This window comes from Cherax quadricarinatus, chromosome 22, assembly GCF_038502225.1.
Source record: "Cherax quadricarinatus isolate ZL_2023a chromosome 22, ASM3850222v1, whole genome shotgun sequence".
Taxonomy (NCBI): Eukaryota; Metazoa; Arthropoda; class Malacostraca; order Decapoda; family Parastacidae; genus Cherax; species Cherax quadricarinatus.
This window is the reverse complement of record NC_091313.1, coordinates 24,530,574-24,557,461: the sequence shown is the minus strand read 5'-3', so window position 1 is coordinate 24,557,461 and position 26,888 is coordinate 24,530,574. Positions and strand designations below refer to the sequence as shown.

The 26,888-nt window shown below is 35.2% G+C and overlaps 1 protein-coding gene across 1 annotated transcript in view; it reads right to left on the bottom strand.

Moving 5' to 3' along the window:
* Positions 1 to 1,119: 1,119 nt before the first annotated feature.
* LOC128689697 (hemolymph clottable protein-like) overlaps positions 1,120 to 26,888 on the bottom strand; it is a 53,884-nt gene continuing 28,115 nt past the window's right edge. Inside the window, exons 19-36 of the mRNA XM_070087695.1 lie at positions 26,183 to 26,295; positions 25,476 to 25,570; positions 24,478 to 24,655; positions 23,628 to 23,750; positions 21,764 to 21,858; positions 21,390 to 21,496; positions 18,204 to 18,343; positions 16,218 to 16,314; positions 10,151 to 10,329; positions 9,243 to 9,389; positions 7,198 to 7,347; positions 6,774 to 6,904; positions 5,872 to 6,055; positions 5,507 to 5,704; positions 4,953 to 5,078; positions 3,087 to 3,333; positions 2,558 to 2,682; positions 1,120 to 1,999 (exon numbers count right to left, since the gene is read on the bottom strand). Coding sequence (XP_069943796.1) covers positions 1,862 to 1,999; positions 2,558 to 2,682; positions 3,087 to 3,333; positions 4,953 to 5,078; positions 5,507 to 5,704; positions 5,872 to 6,055; positions 6,774 to 6,904; positions 7,198 to 7,347; positions 9,243 to 9,389; positions 10,151 to 10,329; positions 16,218 to 16,314; positions 18,204 to 18,343; positions 21,390 to 21,496; positions 21,764 to 21,858; positions 23,628 to 23,750; positions 24,478 to 24,655; positions 25,476 to 25,570; positions 26,183 to 26,295 — 2,573 coding nt within the window. The 3' untranslated portion in view covers positions 1,120 to 1,861. The remainder of the gene's footprint in view (positions 2,000 to 2,557; positions 2,683 to 3,086; positions 3,334 to 4,952; positions 5,079 to 5,506; positions 5,705 to 5,871; positions 6,056 to 6,773; positions 6,905 to 7,197; positions 7,348 to 9,242; positions 9,390 to 10,150; positions 10,330 to 16,217; positions 16,315 to 18,203; positions 18,344 to 21,389; positions 21,497 to 21,763; positions 21,859 to 23,627; positions 23,751 to 24,477; positions 24,656 to 25,475; positions 25,571 to 26,182; positions 26,296 to 26,888) is intronic.

The window sequence follows — 26,888 nt, the reverse complement described above, 5'->3', positions numbered from 1 at the left end:
GAGAAAGAGTAGACCTAGTAGCGACCAGCGAAGAGGAGGAGCCAGGAGCTATGTTTCGACCCCTGCAACCACAAATAGGTAAGTGCACACACACACACACACACACACACACACACACACACACACACACACACACACACACACACACACACGTCAGGAGGGAGAGGAAGAAGAAAATAAGAAACAGGAGATTGGTGGTTCAATCAAAGTTTCAGAGATGGAAACACAGTACAAACGTATGAGCGAACTAGAAAGAGTGAAACGAGAAAGGAGGAGAATAACCAGAAACGAAATTACAGAGAGAAAGAAGTTAAGTGACTGCTTGACAATAATAATATGGCAGCAATGGTAAAGTCTGACCAGTAATGTGTTTCTCACTGACATCAAAAGTAAGATGTCTTTAGAAAACCAGGTATTGTAACATGTGATACTAATTATTAATCTTTACTAACCCTCAAATTTATTAACTCCTGCCCTAATAACTAAGGCTACCTCTGTGATGTATGACACATTTGGGGTTTACCATTATTCATTAAATATTATAATAGTTCTACTACTACTACTACTACTAATAATAATAATAATGTTTGTATAACTGAATATTCTGAGCAGCACGTTGGCTTTGCTTCTCTACAGAGGCCAGTTTAACAAATAATTCACTAGCCTAGAGTTTGACGACTCACTTGCTATAGTTTCAAACCCTACCCGTACCGTGGTTTATATGTTGCGTATCTTCGGTTTGCTCTTTAAACAGACTCTTTTCAATAGCTAAAAATTATGTTTAGAATGAAAACTAAATTCTCAAATATCCTATTTAAAGAGGATTTTTTTATAATATTTACATTTATAATTATTTTTATGAAGGATTGAGGGAGGAGAGACACAAATAGGTTAAGAACCACAGATTTAAACAGATTTAAATACTCATGACCGGACATTACTACTGAGAAATTAGGGCTTCTGATTGTATTGAGTCCTTTCCATGTGCTCATACGAACTCACTCTCTCTCCAGTATCTAAAAAAAAAACCATACCACGAATGGGGATAGAACCCGCGATCAGAGAGTCACAGTATCTCACTTTAAAATTTATGTAGGGATACGTGTTCAGTAAAAATACTTTTGATTTTATTCCTTTTATTATTAAGAAAAAGAGCTATTCAGTAGTGAATAAGGAGAATAAAGATTAAGTAGTTTTTTGCTTGTTGAAAGTATCTTAATAGATAATAACTTTATAGTTTATGATGACCACAGTCAAAGAAATAACTATGATACCCACAGAGAACGATTACAAAGAAAATGGAAAGAAAAAGAAACGGAGAATAAGTGAAAATTGAGCATCCATTTTATATTTTCTCTCTTGCATTAACTCCCTCACGTTAATGCAGACAAGTTTCTTGCTTAAGCATCAAGTGCAAAACTCACAAAAGGAAGGTGAAAGCTAAAGAAAAAAGACAACATTAAAATGATTATATCTCTTAAAACAAATATGAGATGGAATGAACCAATTAGGTAGTACATAAGTTCCCGTGTGATGCAAGATCCTTGTGAGACTCAAGCTGAGACACGCGGAGAAGCAGTATGTTTGATGTAAAATGTGAGTGAATGGATGGGTGGGCGGGTGACACTCGTTCATTGTCATGATTGCGAAAGTATACCTATTCGGAGGCACAATTCAACAATAACTTGGGTATTATGTCACTCTAGGGCATGCAGATGGCCGAGTAGGTTAGCGGAATCACGAAGGTCTGATAGATGGCATCTAAGTTGTCACTGGGGAACGCAGGAGGCGAAGTGTGTGACCAGCGTGTATCACTTGAGGCACGCAGAAGGCGGAGGCGGAGAAGGTGGTGACGTGCTTATCACTGAGGCACGCAGGAGGCGGGGTAGGTGGTAAGCAGGGTGTGTGGGTGGCACTCCCTGGTGAGGTTTCTTCCCTGACTTTGCTGACAATAAGCTTCAGTCTGGGTAGATACTAGTTTCTTACAGTCGTAGTTAAGCTGGAGAAGTAAAAAAAAGTGGATGTAATAACATGGGTTCATTCTGCATTCCAGATGTTTGTATAAAATATTCAGTATTAAATACATAAAAATCAAATATAGTTATCCTATTGTAAAATCATTCATTCTTTTTGTACTACCACTGCTGCTACTACTACTACTACTACTACTAATACTACTAGTACTACTACTATTACTACTACTACTACTAATAATAATAATAACAATTGCTATTATTATTAACGTCACATTAATATCACATTAGCTATATGCTCATACTGTATTTGATAAAATAAAATAAATGGTATATAAAAATATAACAGTGATACTTGTATTCATCTTTCTTCCGTTTTTTATGCCAATTTTGCTACATCTACTGTTAAAATATACTGTACATCACAGTACGTACTGGGTGGTATAAATATTTATGAATATTACGTTGTTGTTATGTAACAATGGGTTATGGTAATTGGAACTACACTTCTCTTCATTGGATCAAACATAATTACCTCCAGTTCCCTAGTGTTTACATGACTTCCACGAGTCAACGGTACTTACATCTTTGCTGATGTCCATCGTTTTCTTGCAGTTAGGTTTGCAAGATGGTGTTGGCTCAATGGCGTCACATATAAGATTTCCGACGGTGCGCTCCTTGTACTCCCATTGCGTGCAGTCATACACAACTGCAAGGTAAGAAAAACGTTTTATATGCGATACATTTTCTTATGATATTTAAGATTCATGATGCTCCACATTACCGTTCGTTCTCCATGTTTAGCACTGTATCGTAGAAAATATATAGTACCTACAAATGTACCCATTAGACACGTGCAACATTTGAAATCTTTTATTAAGATGAGTTCCTCTCACTATGATTTTTTCAATCATTGGAATGAAAACATCCTGAAGAGCGGAGGTTTCTTAAAAGCGTCTCCAAATATTGCACATGATTTTAATATTCTCATGTTCAACATCGATGATTTGCTTAAAAAATAATCTGTACGTGAACTGTGAACTACGCTTTCTGAATTAATTTATAGATTTAAATCATTGTTAGAACAATGGTGCTTGAGACTGACAAACTTACCATTGGGATGAGACACTGCGGTGGGGATGTAGTCCTCACGAGGACATGCCTCCTGGTACTGCGTTACACCTCGCTTCTTTGATCGTAGACTAAAGAGGGAGCAGCCTTCACCTTGAGTGGTCCAGGACAGAGCGAAGAGACTCGGGTTGGTGAAGATGCAGCCAGTGGGTCCTACCAGGTCGTGTCTCTTCTCCCCGTCCAGTCTACCACACAGACCGTTGATGTTTCCTATTAACTCGTTTGGCTTCTGCAAAGTACACCATTTGCTAATCCCTTAACTCAGAACAATACTAAATCTTGATTGACAAAGTCATTTTTATCAAATATCACTTTCATGAGCCACATCTTCTAGGCAGTAAGTAAAAATTACGATATCTTAATAAATTAAAAGCTAAGAAATCCGGATGTTGGTTCGAGCCTGAAAGAGGCAAAAAAAAAAAAAAAAAAGTGCTGACGACAATGAAGCCTCGACCACTTCTTGGGGGTGCATGACCCAAATGCATTCAGTGTTTAAAATTAATTAAACAAACTTAATGGAAGACCCTTCCCTGTTGTGAAGGGCTCTTGATTCCAGAAATTGAAGGATCCCCTACCTTCGAATCAAAGCTAATTATTGTAACCAATCATGTTCCCAAGGTTTAGTGCTTCCTCATTAATAAAATGATAAAATCATTCAGAGTTATCAGAATGAAGCAAAGAAAAAGAAGATTAACAGAATATATTTTACTTTTCACAAAAGACAGAAAGGAAAAAATAAATAGAAATGTACTTCACTGTACACTACGTTACTTATTTTTAAGTAACTTATGATTAGAGGCTAGAAAGGCAGACACTTTCATAATTTCTGGCATTGATACATAATAACTACTAGTAGAAATTGATGACTGGAGCTGAGAAACTTATCCTGCTGTTCGACCGCTGTAATAGAACCTAGTCTATGGAACCATGGGTAATATCTGATATGCTCTAGAAGGAAGAAAGAAAATTGGTTGTAAGCTTCTATTCTGGCAAGAGTAGTGTCGGGTACTTGTTTATAACACTAATACCAGAACTGACAAATGGTATTACAGAAGGCACCAACTTTTGAACGAAACAATAGACTTGTAAAAAGACTTAAGAATATTAAAGAACTTTTATCTATAGAAAAAACACGACGCTACATTCACATGACAAACTTCACTACATGTGAACGAAACAATATATATATATATATATATATATATGAAAAACAACCACTATGAAAAGAATAGTGACCTTTCAAGCGCTTTCATGATTTCTCACATCAAGGAACTGTAAAAAATGAAAGACCGACAGAAAGGTATATAGGACGAGATTACATCTCACGGCCAGGTGTTGTAAGTTGACCGTGAGGTGTATTCTGTAATTTAAAGAAAATTAGTATTCTTGTGAAGAGCTCAGAACATGGGTGGAACCATTCCTGGAGATTCTTTGCAATCCCATAAGCCAGAATCTGGCTTATGGGAGTGCAAAGGTGTCAATGATGAGACATTAATAGAAAGATTCCACCAAGTAGATAAAAGAGCATGGCAAGTCAAACTATACACAATCCGCACATAGAAGAGAAGAGCTTACGACTTTGTAAATGGTCCAAGTCGGACCGAAACGCCGTCCTAAGCTCCTCTCTTCTATTTGGGGGTTATTTGTGTATCGTTCCAGTTACGGTATTGTGCCTTTTTTGTTACGTAAGTCAAACTATGGGGTTAATTTAGAACACCTGCTGAATATATCCACTCTTGTTTTCGACATTTTAAATTCTAACATTCCCTCATGTCTTGCAGCTCAACACAACTGCTCTTCTAGTATAATTACCTATAAAAATGTTTTGTATAGTCATTAAACACTTACCCCAATTGTAAGCTTGTCAGAGATTACGATCAAAAATCCAAGGCGCTTGAAAATGACCAGACTGCCCGTCTCTTGCTGAATGAAATTAACAAACTTGTCTCCTTTCTTGAGTTCCTCACCGTTCACCTGTTGATAAAAGCAGAAACTATTTATACTCATTTTGTTACAGCAACTACACTGCTCTATCTCATGAAGCAAAAATTTCTGGTCACAAAATCTTGAAATTCTGTGTGTTATTGCTGGACGCAGCAGACATGTCGTGCTTGTGATTAATATATGATTTGAATGAGAAGTGAAGAAAGGTATAGTCCACAGAATGGAGAAGTTGTCCAGATGGTTTGGCCATTTTGAATGAGTGGAGCAAGATCGGTTGATTCAGAGGGTGTATAAATCTGGGGTGAATGGAAGGTGTAGGACATTCCAGGATGTTCAATTTTGATATTCATATTACAATTATTATAAAATTTCATGCATCTGAAACAGTGCGGCAGAGATTTTTTCAGACTGAACTTACTAGCAGGATGAACTAAGCGATTACTGAAAAGTGGACCTACCAGCAGTACGGATTTGGTGATATCGTAGTTAAATCCAGCCCAGGGCCACAGAACCCGAACTTCCCACTCTTCTGTGAAGCGAACTGAGATAACATAATCATAGGACTGTGTCTCTTCTGCTCCTGAATGACTCAGGACAGCGGTTACCCAACAGCTGTCAGCCTGATATGGGAAACTCACACCGTCATACGTCCTCACCTGAAACAATAAAAAATGTACCGGGCTAAATAAATATATATACAATTTGCCAAAAAATAACGAACAAAATTAATTTTATTAAAAGTGTCTTATGTTGTGGCTAAATCAGAGTAATGTTAAAACGGGTGGAGGATACTAAAAGTTTTAACCTCAGTAAATATTCTCACCTTTGTTGTTTCAATATTGCATTTGGAAGGCGTACGTCCCTGAATATAGTTGTAGATGAAAGTTTTATACATCTGTGCTGGGCCAAGGAATTCCTCGATCAATGCAGGGAGTTTCAGGTCATGGGTGACTGCCACGAGATGTGGTCTAACGTCTCTTATTGTCCAGTGGTTGGTGTCCAAGGTCCTGCAAGAGTAATACTAAAAACTATTGATCCTTCCAGTTGTTTACACTTTAACAGAGGATCTTTGTAGACACTTGTGTAAACACTCGATCCAAGGGATGAAATATGTTATTTATTTGCAATACATTTTTTCCCCTGTCTCAGTTCACCTTTTATCGCACCTTAAGTACACAAATATTCTTTTTTTTTTAAATTTCCTCCAAAGATATTGAAAAGACATCTTTTATTCTCTAAGAAAGTGGTTCAACTTTAGATTGCAATTTTTTTTTTTTTTAGAAAATCTAGAAGATTCTCATTTTTTTTAATCGCTGTAATCATAGTAATGTACCGATTTAAAATATTTATTTCCAGATGTAAGAGCAGAGCTAAGTTCATGGTGTCACGATTTCAGGATTTAATTTAATATTTTTAAATTGTCATTTAATGCAGCCTGTGCTATCTCTTCTTTTATTCTGTACCATTATTCTACCAACTGTATGGCCACTGGTGTCCCCACTAGAAATACGTTCTAATAATTCTTCCTTATAAATTCTTATCTCTGTATTTTTCTTTGATAAGGCGGGGACATATCTTATCTGATATATACTTTTTCCCCTTTTATGCTTTCAGTCGTCTGTAGAAATGACATATGAATTAGGCATTATGATATCAATCATAATGTAAGTATATTTGTCTAAACTAAGAAGTAAATTGGTATATTCATAGCTACCAAGTACTTACTTAGTAGCATCGATCTCCCTGGCGTGCTCGGGGTTGGTGGCGGTGTGGTCGTAGGAAACAAGTGGGAAGAGAATACCCTCAAAGTAGTCATTCAAGTGATTACTTAGGTTCCTCAGGACCAATGGGTAGTCCTGTGTCAGAAAAAAAACACATACGGTGAAGGTTAATATATATACAAGGAATTAAGAAAAATCATTATTATGTTCAAGGTGCGCAGGTCGTGTAATATTCGAAAAGGGTTCAGTGATGCTTATCGTAACAATCGTTAAATATATAACATTGAATTTCATATATACACTTCTGGCGGCATGGGGCTGGTACCCCTCTGCCATAAAAGACAAAAGAAGTAGTATGTTTCGTCTTTGGGTCAGTCTTATTGGAAAACAACCAATTAGTAAATAAATCATACTTATATATTCTGTACCTCTGTCCATTGTGCTTTGAAGTTGGCGTGGTCGTAGAGAGACGAGGTGATGATGTCAATTAACCTAAGATGAGAGGTGTCGGGGTCACATTCCTTGGCCAGTTCCTCCTTCAAGTGATTTATGACTGCCTCGCTCGCGTCCAAGTAACCCTGAATGATGATACAGGTAAGATACAGGCTAAAATATTAATAATAGACATGGAGGGCTACACAAAACACACACATCGCCAGATCACATAAATGCAGTTACTAGGAGAATTATATATCATTCTGCCTACTCGTAATATAACTTTCGAATATACTGATGACAACGTGTAGAAGCATCAGTGGCGAGTAAAACTGTTATGAAGCGATTTTAGGAGTGGTTTGTCATGGGTTTGAATCCCACGTAGTCTGAGAGACCCAGAAGTAATCAAAATACAAGTTACATTTAAATTACAGCTGTAATGAAATATCTCTTCTAGAAGAAAAAACATTCCTTACATTTCAATCACATTAAAACAATTATTTCACCAGAATATATATGGAAGTTACGAAGAATGACTTTGCAGCCAGTTTGCTTAAGCATTTGTTCCAGTTATGAGAATACATCATGTTGTATATTATAATAAAAGCCTCTTGTTATGGGAAGCATTTTGAGAAAACTAAGTATAAGAAAGTTCATATACACGCATGCATGCATATATATATATATATATATATATATATATATATATATATATATATATATATATATATATATATATATATATATATATATATATATTTATATATATATATATATATATATATATATATAATTGGTTATGTATATAATTGGTGTGTGTGTGTGTGTGTGTGTGTGTGTGTGTGTGTGTGTGTGTGTGTGTGTGTGTGTGTGTGTGTGTGTGTGTGATTTTGTCTAAAATATAAAATCTCTTCTTGCCGAACAAGGCAAGTGAAATTTTGTGTATGCAATAATTTCACAAAAAATCATTTTGAACCTAACGAAAAAATATATTTCTGTTCGTTTATTATTAAATTAATGTAAGCTTATGTAAAATATATTTAGTTGAATTAGGCTAAAATAAATTGCTCTTGTTATAATAAGATTAGGTAAGTTTTCCAAGGTTCTTATGGGAACAAAGTTATTAACTTTTACATTAACATAAATGAAAAAAATATATCTTTAAACGTATAAAAGAAAATTTTAGAAAAGACTTAATTTTAAATGAGTTCTTGCTAATTGACCAGTTCTACCTATTCGGCATGACACACACACTCACACACACACACACACACACACACACACACACACACACACACACACACACACACACACACACACACACACACATATTATGTAATATATAAGCTGCAAAGAATTCGTAGTGTGGAAATTAGGAATTGTGGAGTAACTAGAAGTATTATTGAGATGGCTGAGAAGGGGTTGTTTATAGACGAAGGAGGAAAATAGGATGACCTGAATGATGTATAATTCTGTAGTGGAGGGGCGGTGGGGTAGGGGCCGTCCTAGGAAAGGATAGGGGGAGTAAAAGAGGTTTTGTGTGCAAGGGCTTGGACATACAGCAGGCATATGTGAGCGTGTTAGATAGGAGTGATTGGAGACGAATGGTATTTGGGACATTACGAACAGTTGGAGTGTGAGCAGGGTAATGTTTTGTGAAGGGATTTAAGGAAACCGGTTAGCCGGACTTGAGTCCTGGAGTTGTACCGTACAATTCCTGCACTTTAAAAGAGGGGGTTGAGATATCTGCTGTTTCGAGTGTCATCCAAACTGTCGTATCTGGGCGCCTCTGCAAAGACTGATAGTGTGAAGGATGATGAAAGTGTTTCTGCTTTTGGGTCACCTTGCCAATATATATATATGTGTGTGTGTGTGTGTGTGTGTGTGTGTGTGTGTGTGTGTGTGTGTGTGTGTGTGTGTGTGTGTGTGTGTGTGTGTGTGTGTGTGTGTGTGTGTGTGTGTGTGTGTGTGTACGTATACAAAGACATATATGTAGATAGATACTTCTCATAGCTTAGTTAATTACACACAACGTTACCTGGCCTTCAAGTACAGGTGATCCTTTACATGATACTCCATCATAAATTTGAGCCTCGATGATGGTTTGTAAGTTGGAAGTCAACAAGTCTTCAACAGTGGTCAGGGGCGTAAATTTAGGCTTAAGCACCAAAACGTCAAAGCAAATCTGGAAGAAATGTATATGCCTTATATTGTTAAATACATTGTGTAGAGGTGCAAAATATTTATAAAAGTTTTGTAACTGAAGTCATGAGATTCTGGTTTCAGTGAGACAGATTTCTGAATCTTTACGAACGCCTTATGCCGCTGAGTAAATAAGGGACAAAAGACCATAATAAGTGTAGATTGCGGTAGAGAAAAACAAATATGAGAAGGCCGGATTACTGTAAACAACTGTGACTATGAGGAGAGAAATTTGTCTAGAAGGGTTTTTCACCTGACAGACACAGATTAATTTATTAATATGCTAACCAAAATCCCCGCTAAATACAAGCCATTCCAAGCTCAGCCTGTAAAGTGCGTGTGACTCATCCCATCCGGGCTGCATAAAAGCAATATATATTCAGGTATAGACGTTTCAGAGTGTATATTGTTTCGATATGACCTGCTTACTGATACCAGACTTGCAGCTGGCCCTCAAGCAAGATCAACAAAACTTGAATGTTTACGATAATTGGGCAATTTATATTACTAGTACGGGCAATATTAACTTATCTGGAGAACGTTATTAAGGTCTTCTTATGCTTGTGAGGATCAGCTAATGTACCTTCTGTTATGTATGAGTGTAAAGATTCTTACTACACCTGATTATATGAAGCATTCTTGTGTCTGTTCAATAAGATTTAGGGACCCAGTAAATAATGCCAAATAAACTGTGCGTCTTCTGTTCTGTTGTAGCTGAAAAAGAAACTGTGCAAAGGGACTTACAGCATGAGGGTCTTCGAAGGTGCCTTCTGGGGGGTTGGAAATTATGGTGAAGTGGATCTTGGTGGAATGCTGACCTGCAGAAGAACCGACGGCCCACGTTAACACCGTCTCGTAGCTTCTGCTGGTGGAGCCCTGAAGATCCAGCCCAATGCTGATGCTCTTCACATACCCTCCTGAAACTGAAGCCGAGCATCATTTACCGCGCCAAAGTATCGGTATCGACTATTTTTACGTTGTAATAATGTTGGTAGAATTACCGACAATATGTAAAGTAAAAGGACACAAGTGCAACTAATGTGGCATTTTATTGTGGCAACGTTTCGCTCTCCAAGAGCGGCTTGACAAAGCTCCTGGAGAGCGAAACGTTGCCACAATAAAATGTCACATTAGTTGCACTTATGTCCTTTTACTTTACATTTTTACGTTATCGATATGGGTTGAAAAACGGCCGATACCAGCCGATAGTTTTTAAAATATTAATATTACATGTGCTCTTAAAAAATATCAACATTAGTATCATACCCTCACATACACAAACACAAATACACACACATACACACACACACACACACACACACACACACACACACACACACACACACACACACACACACACACACAAACCAGGCAGAACTACAAAGGGATCTGGATAGGCTGCAGACCTGGTCCAGCAACTGGCTCCTGGAGTTCAATCCCACCAAGTGCAAAGTCATGAGAATTGGGTAAGGGCAAAGAAGACCGCAGACAGAGTACAGTCTAGGGGGCCAGAGACTACAAACATCACTCAAGGAAAAAGATCTTGGGGTGAGTATAACACCAGGCACATCTCCTGAAGCGCACATCAACCAAATAACTGCTGCAGCATATGGGCGCCTGGCAAACCTCAGAACAGCATTCCGACATCTTAATAAGGAATCGTTCAGGACCCTGTACACCGTGTACGTTAGGCCCATATTGGAGTATGCGGCACCAGTTTGGAACCCACACCTAGCCAAGCATGTAAAGAAACTAGAGAAAGTGCAAAGGTTTGCAACAAGACTGGTCCCAGAGTTAAGAGGTATGTGCTATGAGGAGAGGTTAAGGGAAATCAACCTGACGACACTGGAGGACAGGAGAGATAGGGGGGACATGATAACGACTTACAAAATACTGAGAGGAATTGACAAGGTGGACAAAGACAGGATGTTCCAGAGACTGGACACAGCAACACGGGGACACAGTTGGAAGCTGAAGACAGATGAATCAAAGGGATGTTAGGAAGTATTTCTTCAGCCACAGAGTAGTCAGGAAGTGGAATAGTTTGGGAAGCGATGTAGTGGAGGCAGGATCCATACATAGCTTTAAGCAGAGGTACGATAAAGCTTATGGTTCAGGGAGAGTGACCTAGTAGCGACCAGTGAAGAGGCGGGGGCCAGGAGCTTGGACTCGACCATTGCAACCTCAACTAGGTGAGTACAACTAGGTGAGTACACACACATACACATACAAACACACACACACACACGCACACACACGCACACACACACACACACACACACACACACACACACATACACATACACACACACACACACGCACACACACACACACACATACACGTACACACATACACACACACGTGTATATATATATAGACACAGATATATATATATATATATATATATATATATATATATATATATATATATATATATATATATATATATATCTTATATATAAATGTCGTGCCGAATAGGCAGAACTTGCGATCTTGGCTTAAATAGCAACGCTCATCTTGCCATATAGGACAAGTGAAAATTTGTGTATGCAGTAATTTCGCCAAAATCATTCTGAACCTAACGAAAAAAATATATTTCACTGTGTTTGTTTAGTATTAAATTACAGTAATCAAATCTAAAATATATTTAGTTGGGTTAGGCTAAAATAAATTGCTCTTTTTATAATAAGGTTAGGTAAGTTTTCTAAGATTCTTTTGGTGCAAAATTATAAATTTTTACATTAACGTTAATGAAAAAAATATATCTTTAAACATATGAAAGAAAATTTCGGAAAGGACTTAATTTTAAATTAGTTCTTGCTAATTGACCAGTTTTACATATTCGGCACGACATATATATATATATATATATATATATATATATATATATATATATATATATATATATATATATATATGTATATATATATATATATATATATATATATATATATATATATATATATATATATATGTATATATATATATATATATATATATATATATATATATATATGTATGTATAATACAACTTTAATATTAAAAGTCTTAAGAAGAGAAGGCATATCAACCAAGTTTTCATGGTAAGGGAGAACCAACATATTTTTAGTTGAATAAGGCTGGTTGCCCTTTTTTGGATTATAAAAAGTGTTCCTAGCAACTTTAAAAGATTTATCAATTACATTTCTTGGGTATTTTAAATCATTACCTATTTCATAAATTTTTGGATATTTCCTCATCTATGAACTCAGGACTACAAATTCGTAAAGCTCTCAAAAACATTGATGAGAAAACAGACAGTTTGACTCTATCTTGATGCGAGGAATAATAGTGGACATAGGAACAGTTATTTGTAGGTTTTCTGTAAATTTTAAATTTGAATTCATTATTACCCTTAATAATTAAAACATCTAGAAAAGGCAATGAGTTATTTTCTTCAAACTCAACAGTAAAGTTTATAGAATGGGCTAAGCTATTTAATTTTCCAATAGGGCTCAAAATATCGACAAGCCATTTGGATAATTTATATGAAACTGACCCTATGGAGCTAATAATTGGTCTGACTGGATTCCCTGGTTTGTGTGTTTTTATTAGTCCATACATGTAAGGTAAAGATGGATTAGTGGAAGTAAATTGTTTGACTAATTCATCTTTGCCTTTCAGTAGAAGTTTTATTGTCTTATGATACACTTAAGTCTTATGATACACTTAATAACAATAAAAATTTGCGCCTTACTAAAGCAGACAAAATAAATGCAATAGTAATTATGAAAGAAAATGATTACCAAGAAAAAATGAATAATCTCTTAGATGATACTGAAACCTATTCTAAACTTAGAAACCGTTAACAGCAATTTCAATAAAACAATAAAACTTCTACTGAAAGGCAAAGATGAATTAGTCAAACAATTTACTTCCACTAATCCATCTTTACCTTACATGTATGGACTAATAAAAACACACAAACCAGGGAATCCAGTCAGACCAATTATTAGCTCCATAGGGTCAGTTTCATATAAATTATCCAAATGGCTTGTCGATATTTTGAGCCCTATTGTTGGCAAAATTTCTAACTTTAATGTTAAAAACAACATAGACTTGGTTGATAAATTAAACTCCTTGACTGACTTAAATGATTTTAACATGGTTAGTTTTGATGTTACTTCCTTGTTTACGAAAGTTCCTGTTGATGATTTATTAAGTTTCTTATCTGAAGAACTCGTTAACTATGATTTACCATTGCCAGTTCCTACTATCATTAAACTTATTAAACTTTGCATTGTTGATGCAAAATTTGTATTTAATGATAAGTTTTACACTCAGAAGTTTGGTATGGCAATGGGAAATCCTCTTTCACCTGTTCTTAGTAACCTATACATGGAATTTTTTGAAACAAGGTTGCTTAACACAATCCTCCCTAATAGAGCTAAATGGTTCAGATATGTTGATGATATTTTGTGTCTTATGCCCAAAAATGTAGATATACACCATTTTCTGGAAAATTAAATAGCTTAGCCCATTCTATAAACTTTACTGTTGAGTTTGAAGAAAATAACTCATTGCCTTTTCTAGATGTTTTAATTATTAAGGGTAATAATGAATTCAAATTTAAAATTTACAGAAAACCTACAAATAACTGTTCCTATGTCCACTATTATTCCTCGCATCAAGATAGAGTCAAACTGTCTGTTTTCTCATCAATGTTTTTGAGAGCTTTACGAATTTGTAGTCCTGAGTTCATAGATGAGGAAATATCCAAAATTTATGAAATAGGTAATGATTTAAAATACCCAAGAAATGTAATTGATAAATCTTTTAAAGTTGCTAGGAACACTTTTTATAATCCAAAAAAGGGCAACCAGCCTTATTCAACTAAAAATATGTTGGTTCTCCCTTACCATGAAAACTTGGTTGATATGCCTTCTCTTCTTAAGACTTTTAATATTAAAGTTGTATTCAAAAATCTTGATACAGTAAAAAAACTTTTGATTAAGAATTCCCCCCAAAATGCTATATATGATATATATATATCCATATATATGTATGTATATGTATGTATATATATATATATATATATATATATATATATATATATATATATATATATATATATATATATATATATATATATATATATGTCGTGCCGAATATGTAAAACTGGTCAATTAGCAAGAACTCGTTTAAAATTATGCCCATTCTAAAATTTTCTCTTATACGTTTAAAGATATATTTTTTTCATTAGTGTTGATGTAAAAATTTATAATTTTGCACCAAAAGGAACTTAGAAAACTTACCTAACCTTATTATGACAAGAGCAATTTATTTTAGCGTAACTCAACTAAATATATTTTAGATTTGTTTACAGTAATTTAATACCAAACAAACACAGTGAAATATATTTTTTTCGTTAGGTTCAGAATGATTCTGGCGAAATTATTGCATACACAAATTTTCGCTTTTCCTATATGGCAAATTGAGCGTTGCTATTTAAGCCAAGATCGAAAGTTCTGCCTATTCGGCACGACATATATATATATATATATATATATATATATATATATATATATATATATATATATATATATATATATATATATATATATGTCACGCCGAACAGGCAGAACTTGCGATCTTGGTTTAAATAGCAACGCTCATCTTGCCATATAGGACAAGCGAAAATTTGTGTATGCAATAATTTCGCAAAAATTCATTCTGAACCTAACGAAAAAAAATATATTTCATTGTGTTTGTTTAATATTAAATTACTGAAAACGTATTTAAAACATATTTAGTGGGATTAGGTTAAAATAAATTGAGCTTGTTATAATAAGGTTAGGTAGGTTTTCTATGATTCTTTTATTCCAAAAATAAAATTTTTTACATTAACATTAATGAAAAAAATATATCTTTAAACGTATAAATGAAATTTTCAGAAAGGACTTAATTTTAGATGAGTTCTTGCTAATTGACGAGTTTTACATATTCGGCCCGACATATATATATATTCTAGGTAGTAGGTTGGTAGACAGCAACCGCCCAGGGAGGTACTACCGTCCTGCCAAGTGAGTGTAAAACGAAATCCTGTAATTGTTTTACATGATGGTAGGATTGCTGGTGTCCTTTTCTCTGTCTCATAAACATGCAAGATTTCAGGTACATCTTGCTACTTCTTACACTTAAGTCACACCACACATACATGTACAAACATATATATACACACCCCTCTGGATTTTCTTCCATTTTTTTTCTAGTTCTTGTTTATTTCCTCTTATCTCCATGAGGAAGTGGAACAGAATTCTTCCTCCTTAAGCCATGCGTGTTGTAAGAGGCGAATAAAATGCCGGGAGCAAGGGGCTAGTAACACCTTCCTGTATAAATTACTAAATTTAAAAAGAGAAACTTTCATTTTTCTTTTTGGGCCACCCTGCCTTGGTGGGATACGACCGGTTTGTTGGAAATAATATATATATATATATATATATATATATATATATATATATATATATATATATATATATATATATATATATATATATATATATATATATATATATATGATAAGGTAAGTGACAAGTCATTAGGTACAGCAAGAAATTAGGTTCACAATGGTATTAAAAAATGACACAACAGAAAAAAAACTGTAATAAAAAAAGTTAAATCAGGAAGAGAAAAGGAGCCACACACAAGAAAAAAATAATCACTCAGAAGGAAGGAGCATTAACCCAGCTGGATAAACAATGAACCATATCGGGAAATAAATGTGCCTTAAAGCAATACACGTAAAAAGTCAGAAAGTGCAGAGTTACTTACTAGGCATAACTTCCTCCTGCAGTTTTTCAATACGCTGCCGATAGTTTGTCTGCTGTTGTTGCTGTCCAAACGTTTCCAGCTCGAGGTCACCAATCTCCTGTTGGGAGAACATTTATAAATCTTTATTAAATACTGATACGCAATATGTGTGTGTGTGTGTGTGTGTGTGTGTGTGTGTGTGTGTGTGTGTGTGTGTGTGTGTGTGTGTACATTTACCTGGCTTAGTTTGTGGTAGGCTACGTTCCAACTCCTGAGCCAGACTCTGAAGTTTCTAAAAGCCGAAGTGATCAAGCTTCAATACACAGCATTTGCTTTTTGAATCTGTTTGTAAAGCCTATCTGGAAGTTTTGAAATCCTCTTTCGAAATCCTCTCGGGAAGTCTTAGGATTCTACTTAGAGGCCTTGAGATCCTACCTTGAGGAATTAAGAAACTAGTTTGAATTTCTTTGATTCATCAAGGAAGTCTTGAGATCCTACCTGGAAGTCATGCAATCCTATAAAAGAACATAAGAAAGAAGGATCACGGCAGCAGGCCCATTGACCCATGCGAAGCAGGTCCATGTCACCCACCTAGTCAAGTCACTTACACTTAAGAATGGAGCACGGCATCAGACCTAGCAGCACAAACTAGTCAGGTCCAACTCACGCCCACCCATAACCACTCATGTATATTTATCTAACTTATCTTTAAAACTACACACCATTTTCGCTTCTATGACGGTACTCGGGAGTTTGTTCTACTCATCCACAACTCTATTACCAAACCAGTGCTTTCCTATATCTTACCTGACTCTGAATTTTTCCAACTTGAAACCATTGCTGCGAGTCCTGTCTTTGTTAGAAATTTTCAGCACGCTATTTATATCCCTTTTATTTATTCCTGTTTTTCATTTATACACCTCAGTCATATCCCCCCTAATTCTACGCCTTTCTAGAGAGTGCAGATTCAGGGCCTCAGTCTATCCTCATAGGGAAGATTTCTGATAAATGGAATCAACTTTGTCATCCTCCTCTGTACGTTTTCCAGAGCGTTTATATCCATTCTGTAATACGGTGACCAGAACTGTGCAGCATAATCTAAATGAGGCCTAACCAAGGATATATAGAGTTGAAGAACAACCTATTATTTACACTTTTTGATATGAAGCCATGGATTCTGTTAGCTTTATTGCGAACACTAATGCACTGTTGTCTTGGTTTTAGATTACTGCTAACCAGAACTCCTAAATCTTTTTCGCAATCAGTAGTATTAAGATCTACATTATTTAGTTTAAATGTGGCATGGGTATTTTCCTGTCCAACATTTAGAACTTTGCATTTGTCAATATTAAACTGCATCTGCCACTTCTCCAATTATTGCATCAGTCTATTCAAATCATCCTGGAGTGCTCTAATGTCCTCATTAGAAGGAATTGGACGGCCTATTTTGGTGTCATCAGCAAATTTGCTTATGTAGCTGTTTATTCCCTCATCTATGTCGTTTATGTAAATTGTGAGCAACAACGGACCCAACACTGACCCCTGAGGAACACCGCTTGTGACGTGCCCCCATTCTGATTTCTCCCCATTTATGCAAACTCTCTGCTGCCTTTTTGCCAACCATGCCTCTACCCAGGAAAAAATTTCTCCTCCTATTCAGTGTGCCTTAAGTTTCCACAATAGCTTCTGATGTGGAACTCTATCGAAAGCCTTACTGAAGTCCATATACACAATATCATATTCATTACCATGATATACCTCCTCAAACACCTTAGTGAAAAAAGTTAGTAAATTCATAAGACAGAAACGCCCCTTTGTAAAACCGTGTTGAGATCATACCTGGAAGTCATGCAATCCTATATTGAAGTCTTGAGATCATACCTGGAAGTCATGCAATCCTATATGGAAATCTTGAGATCCTACCTGGAAATCATGCAATCCTATATGGAAGCTTTCAGACCAAACCTGGAAGTCATGCAATCCAATATGGAAGTCTTGAGATCCTACCTGGAAGTCCCGAGATCCTTCCTGGAACTCTTGTTCTCCTCCATTAGAAACCTGTGAGAAGTCACCAAAGTCGGCAGCTCCCTGTGTTTCTTGGCCCACCTGCACTAACTCTTCTGATTCTCCTGAGCTCTCCGAAGTCACTGGAAGGTAATAGAAGTAGTTAAGAGTTATATAGAATGCTATTATTATTATTATTATTATTATTATTATTATTATTATTATTATTATTATTATTATTATTATTAATATTATTATTATTATTATTATAATTATTATATATTTTTATTACATTAGTTTATCAGCCTAACGAAAAAAATATATTTCATCGTGTTTATTTATTATTAAATTATGTAAACTTATCTAAAATATATTTAGTTGGATTAGGCTAAATCAAATTGCTCTTGGTATAATATGGTTAGGTAAGTTTTCTAAGATTCTTTGGATACAAAATTATTAATTTTTACATTAACATAAATTAAACAATATATCTTTAAAAGTATAAGAGAAAATTTTAGAAAGGACTTGATTTTAAATGAGTTCTTACTAATTGACCAGCTTTACCTATTCGGCACGACATTATGTATATATATATATATATATATATATATATATATATATATATATATATATATATATATATATATATATATATATATATGTCGTGCCGAATATGTAAAAACTGGTCAATTAGCAATAACTCATTTAAAATTATGTCCTTTCTTAAATTTTCTCTTATACGTTTAAAGATATATTTTTTCATTAATGTTGATGTAAAAAATTATAATTTTGCACCAAAAGGAACTTAGAAAACTTACCTAACCTTATTGTAACAAGCACAATTTATTTTAGCCTATCCCAGCTAAATATATTTTAGATTTGTTTACAATAATTTAATACTAAACAAACAGTGAAATATATTTTTTTCGTTAAGTTCAGAATGATTTTGGCGAAATTATTGCATACACAAATTTTCACTTGTCCTGTATGGCAAGATGAGCTTTGCTATTTAAGCCAAGTTTGCAAGTTCTGCCTATTCGGCACGACATTATATATATATATATATATATATATATATATATATATATATATATATATATATATATATATATATATATATATATATATATATATATATATATATATGTCGTGCCGAATAGGCAGAATTTGCGATCTTGGCTTAAATAGCAACGCTCATCTTGCCATATAGGACAAGTGAAAATTTGTGTATGCAATAATTTCGCCAAAATCATTCTGAACCCAACGAAAAAAAATATATTTCACTGTGTTTGTTTAATATTAAATTATTGTAAACAAATTTAAAATATATTTAGTTGGGTAAGGCTAAACTGATTTGTTCTTGTTATAATAAGGTTAGGTAAGTTTTCTAAGTTCCTTTTGGTGCAAAATTATAAATTTTTATATCAACATTAATGAAAAAAATATATCTTTAAACGTATTAGAGAAAATTTTAGAAAGGGCTTAATTTTAAATGAGTTCTTGCTAATTGACCAGTTTTACATATTCGGCACGACATATATATATATATATATATTATATATATATATATATATATATATATATATATATATATTATCAATATCAACACTGCGACTAGCCGGAGGATCGAACTCGTGTTGTTTTCGCCCGCCTCATTGTGATTGAAATTTCCGCAATGCTCTAACCCACGGGACCATACAATCCTACAAGAGTCATGCACCCAGCAGATCTAGGTGTTGTACCGTGATCCAAGGACATACAATGGTGTGGGTGCCTCAGAGTTAATTTCATTCTACTCCCCGTTTGGCGTACTAGCCTCCACAAGCAGTATATATAGTACTGTAACCACGAACGAGTGGTATTTAATCATTAACAACACTGCGACCAGCCGGGTATCGAACCCATGTTGTTATCGCCTGCCTCATTGTGAGCGAAAATTCACGATGCTCCAACCCACAGGACCAAACAATCCTACATGAATCACGCACCCAGCAGAGCTAGGTGTTGTATCGTGATCCGAGGACATACGATTGTATGGGTGCTTCAGAGGTAATTGTTATTGATCAAATACCATTCGTTAGTGGTTACAGTACTATATATACTGCTTGTGGAGGCTAGTACACCAAACGGGGAGTAGAATGAAATTAGATCTGATGCACCCTGACCATCGTATGTCCTTGGATCACGGTACAACACCTAGTTCTGCTGGGTGTGTGATTCTTGCACGATTGTATGGTTCCGTGGGTTAAAGCGTCGTGGAATTTTCGATCGCCATGAGGAGGGCTAAAACAACACGAGTTCGATCCCCCGGCTATTCGCAATTTTGCTATTGATTAAATACCATGACTCACGAAATCGTAATAACGCGATTGCAAACAAACCATACCACGGGTGGGGTTTGAACCCGCGGTCAGAGAGTCTCAAAAGTCCAGACCGTGTCGGTCTGGAGTTTTGAGACTCTCTGGCCGCGGGTTCAAACCCCACCCGTGTTATAGTTTGATTAAATACCACTCGTTCGTGGTTACAATATTATATGCATATATATATATATATATATATATATATATATATATATATATATATATATATATATATATATATATATATATATACCGTCCTGCCAAGTGAGTGTAAAATGAAAGCCTGTAATTGTTTTACATGAAGGTAGGATTGCTGGTGTCCTTTTTTCTGTCTCATAAACATGCAAGATTTCCGGTACGTCTTGCTACTTCTACTTACACTTAGGTTACACTACACATACATGTACAAGCATATACGTATATACACACCCCTCTGGGTTTTCTTCTATTTTCTTTCTAGTTCTTATTCTTGTTTATTTCCTCTTACCTCCATGGGAAAGTGGAACAAAATTTTTCCTCCGTAAGCCATGCGTGTTGTAAGAGGCGACTAAAATGCCGGGAGCAAGGGGCTAGTAACCTCTTCTCCTCTATATATTACTAAATGTAAAAGGAGAAACTTTTGTTTTTCCTTTTGGGCCACCCCGCCTCGGTGGGATACAGCCGGTGTGTTGAAAGAAAGAATATATATATATATATATATATATATATATATATATATATATATATATATATATATATATATATATATATATATATATATTATATACCCCACATGTTAGAGTTTTCGAAACATCAGCAAAAGTTTACGTAAATTACTTAAAATACTTACCATATGTTAGGGTAATTGTGATACTCTTGGTAGTGGAAGCTTGAGGGTCCCATTCAAGACGGTAATCCCAGCTCTTGTAAGATGGAGTGAACGGATCTAAATCTTGACTGAAAATAATATATTTGATAAAAAATAAATGGTTTTCTATACAAAAATTAGGTATGAATATTTTCCATAAAACTAAATATAATTGATATCACTGAAATAATGAGCTGATATTGATATACATATACATATATATATATATATATATATATATATATATATATATATATATATATATATATATATATTATATATATATATATATATATATATATATATATATATATATATATTGTATAATATGCCCAGTAAAAATAATCAGAAATTACCTGAGACTGTGCAGATTTAATGGGAACTCGAAGTCTCCTGACCATGAAGACTCAACGGAGATGCCATAAATATCTGGAAGCGCCTGAGTATGTCGCTGCGAAAACGGAAACAGAAGAGATAGAATAAAAAACACTGAGAAGACAGAGAACCAGCATCGTTAATCCATGTCATATGGCTGAGAAAGTCATGTAACATAAGATAATAAAATTGGTTGATTTTTCATCACCATTACAATCAAACAGACTTGACAGTGTTGCCATATATCTTCCCATTTCACAGTTTAGCCATATATCCTCCTATTAGAAATGTTCTCTTTGCCATTCCCGTGTGGCCGGAGATACCAGCACCATGCAAGCACACAAAGTTAGAATCAAACCGATAAGTGGAGCAAGCAACAGGAGATTAATACAAACACACAGAGCTGTATGACATGGTAGTTTACAGCTTAGTTTTGATTGTAATAGTAGTAATAATCCAAACACTGGCCACCACTTTACCCAATAACCTTCAACCTGTCAATGGCTCATTCATTGCTAATTGTTTCAGCAATGCTCGCAATGCTTATATCGTTCTAATCATTGTATCTCCTGATATGAAGCTACTATAAAACAAGAACATGAAGTTATACTGTCACCTTCACTGAAACCCGAGAAAACGATCTTGACAAGTTTGGATGCAGACCTCGGCAAACAAATGAAATAAAACCTTTAATCTGACACTGAAAATCAAAATTCATAGGCCAAAGTAGAGAAAATTATAATGTTATGCAAAGTACCTTGTGTTATGATGATCATGTTAAAGGAAATATTCAAGGTTTACCAATCTCGCAAGATGGAGTCAAAATCTCCCACTGCCACATACATCCAAAGGACCAAAGAAAAGACGAACATTACAACTTAACCCTTGCTAGAACTACTACACTATGTAATCCGGAAAAAAAGCAGGAAATTCTTCTCTAAATGTGCAGAGGAATATTATACCTTCAATTATTGCAAAAAAGCAAAGCCTCATGAATAGGACGTAACTGTACAGGTGGCTACGGTACACTAGCAGCTAAGTGTTCCATAAGTGAAGACTTCGCGAACAGGAAGAAAAAGAAGAAACCAAGAAATATCTCAACATGACCAGAAACTTCACCACTGCAAAAAGAACCTAATTTTACAATAATAAGCAGAAGATCTTACAAGTCATCAAAAAGCAGCCCAAACTCCAAAAGGAAACTAATGGACATATTGTAACTGGCCCAGGATCCTTCAACACTACAGCCAAAGAGGAATTCCTCTTAAACAATCTCCCAGAAATTACAGTGCCACAAACTAAGCAATCAACTGGCTCCTGAAGTCTCGTCAACAACAGAGGCAACCTCCAGCAAACTACCCACAGCAACAGCCTCCAACAGGATGAACATAACAGTGAGACGACCATTACTACCACCCATCGCCCAGTACCAAACACTGAATGTATAAGACCTCCATGATAGATTACACAAAATAACAGTGAATTGAATACAAATACTTCAGCAGACCTAAGAAAGGGAAGGGATTCAAAAACCAACTGGAATACCTCGACTTGGGGCCCCCTCAAAAACTGAACACTGTACGAGATGAGAGCCGCACCGGGAATGTCAACGCTTAAAGTTTTTTTCAACTTCCTCCATCTATCTGCCCATAACCTTTTCACACTTCGTACTTCTTTAAATCTTCATTTTCCCCAATAAGTAAACAACGTTACTGCATGCAGACACAATCAGGAACATGAAGTGGATATTTTCTTATTTTAATTATATATGTATGGAGTTACAGGGCCTAGGGCATATTCATTTGTTGTTGAGATATTCTGAGAATTCCCAGTAATGGTTCTCACCTGGAAGGTCTCCTCTTTAGTAATCCTGATCTTCTTGTAATCACTTTGTTGAGGGTGTAGAGCAGTGGGGAAGGGCCCGGTCACCACAGTGTATGGGAAGTTGTGAGAATTTTTCAATAGAACCTGGAAAACAAAACAGGATGAATATCTTAATTTTTGCCTAGATTAAGGAGTCAAGCAGTGAACGATGAAGTGATAAAAGTATTTCGACAGAAAAATGAAACACATAGATGTATGTATATTTTGGCTGAAGAGGGGTGTCTGATTGACTTTGTCATATACAAGTACTTATTTGCCTACCTGGAGGGTGTTCCCGGGGTCAGTGCCCCAGAGGACTGGTTCTTTTAACAGTGTTTCATTTTTCTGTCACAGTGATTTCTCACCTGTCATCTAAATTTTTGTGTACCTGAAAATCAGTTATCAAAGCTATTTATGAAATGTGAAGTCTCATTTACTGTAGTGGAGAAAGAATTTAAGAAAGCACTTTATACAGTTATACATCTACTTAGCTAGGAATGGACGCAGCACTTACCAGAGTGAGTATTACGGAGTTTAACATTGCTTATAATTAATATTAAAATTCCAATGAACTCAAAAAACTGCTGTAGTGGTTTCCTAATTTCCTCCAATGTAAACCGGCTAATTCAAGAGAATAAGAAGCTTATTATACCATGCAAGAGGCTTAATCTAAGTAAACGAAAATTTATTCTTGGAAGCAGAGAATTTATTCCAGAGAGCAAAACTCCTTACTGGAGATAGGAAATATATTTTAAATTATAAATAACTTATTCTAGGGTGTCGAGAACTTAGTTTTCTATAACCGAGCATCTGTAGTGCATTCATATCATACCTTGCTGCTGTGCTGCGCCTCGATAGACAATTTGATCTCATGTTTTTGAGTATCAAGTACAAAGTAACCCTTAAGAGGTAAAATCACGGCGTGTGCATTGTGCACTCCAGCCCCGACGGCGAATTTATTTGACCACGGGAGAAGCGTCTTGGTGAGAAGGGTTTTGTCTACGCTCACTCTAATGAAACGAAAGAGTAACGCAACTTTAAATTATGTACAGTATTTGCATGGGTGTTTTACACACACACACACACACACACACACACACACACACACACACACACACACACACACACACACACACACACACACACACACACACACACACATATATATATATATATATATATATATATATATATATATATATATATAATGTACACACACACATTTCTTCAGCCGTAGAGTTTAAGGAAGTGGAAAAGTCTGGCAAGTTAAGTAGTGGATGTAGTGTAGTTTTAAGAAGAGGTATGATAAAGCTCATGGAGCAGGGAGAGACAGGACCTAGTAGCGGTCCGTGAAGAGGCGGGGCCAGGAGCTGAGTCTCGACCCCTGCAATCGCAAATAGGTGAGTACAAATAGGTGAGTACACACACACGCATATACAACATATACAACACACACGCATATACAACAGGCCTAGTGTCTAATCGACATGTGCCTAGGACAAAATGGTAACTAACACACACACACACACATGTATATATATATATATATATATATATATATATATATATATATATATATATATATATATATATATATATATATATATATATATATATATATGTGTTAAATTTGCATGCATTGCTATAGAAAAATGTTAATATCGGCTCACTGTACACAAGATGAAAATACGTAACTAACCGAATGTTAAATAATGGCTAATAAAGATTATATAATGTAATAACCTCATTTCATGTTTAATTTCAGGTAGAGACAATTAATATACCAGTGAAACATGCAACTGAGATACACTTAAAATAGATTTAACTTACTCGAATATAAATGTGAAGGTACTTTTAGTCTTAGCAGGACGTAACTGGGTACCCGTTGACGTTCCGTCAATCCAGTACGAATAATCTGAAGTGTACTGTAAATAAACGAGAGAAAACCAAATCATGAAAAATGTCTTTTCCATTAGCAAAAATATAACTAGATTTCAGTGCTGTACTATGACCTTATCAGAGGCACAAGTCAAGAAATATTATTTTTATATTAATATATTTAAGGGGATGGGCTGAACCAGCAGTAATCATGCAGCGCCTGTGAAAATAGGCAGCAATGAGGTTCGATCACAGAAGGGAAGGACAGATCCCGTTCCTTGCATCAAGAGCTCCTCCCTGACATAAATGTAGCTCTCTTGATGGGACAGCCAAAGAATAAAAAAAACATTGCCTTGAAATCCTCCATGAAAAGGAACAAGGTCTGTTATATAACGATTTGTATATTGTGTTCTAAATATAAACTGTTTGTAAGGGAAGAAAACTGACACAGTGAAGTATAAGGATGTTGTAATACTACCCAACTTCTGCCACTTGTACTATAAACTGCTGGTCGAGACTGAGTCACGAATATCTGTTAGAAGTACAACGGCAGTCAAGACCCTGGAGCAAAAAAAAAAAAAAACATCTGGCAAAGGCCATGGTGTCAGTCAAGACCCTTTGTAACCATTTTTTACCAGAAAAATCAGAGAAGTGCTCACCTCGATTATGAAAGGTAGACCAAGGTCGGTAGGCACTACCAGGGAGAAGTCAGTTTCTCTCCCCGTGTGAGGGAAGCTGTCTTTCACCGACGTTACTGCCGCTTGAATGACCTCTGTGAGGAGAAAAAATAATTTAGATTCGGTGAGGAATTAAAAAAAAAAGTGATATTCACAGCGTCTGTATTATATTTATGCTTTAAAATCTGCTCATACTTCTAATTATTCATAATAATTCATTATATGCTTTTTCCTAAATTCATTTCAAAATAATAACATTTTATTTCTTACTTTACATTTTTTTAAATATATTACTGTGGTCTCTCACACTTCAGGATCTTGTCACAAATGTCCCTTTTGCTCTTATATTGATGACAGTGACCACTTTATTTCTATCCAATATAGTATACAATATAGTATAGAATATAATATAGCATATAGTATACAATATAGTATAAAACTGTCACTGGATTAATTAACAGGTATAAATTGCTTTATGGAAAGTTCATTGTTATGCAGAGCATTTCGGGGAACCTTAAAATAATTTGCAAGTTTATATAATAATTTGATTTACGTATTTTTTTTATTTTTATTTTTTTTTTGCTTACACAAATCAGTTCTAACAAACTAAAGAAGAGCATTTTTTAATGAGATCATCAGTATGAATGCCATTGTGATCCGGATCAACAGGGTTGTTGTTTTACAGTGT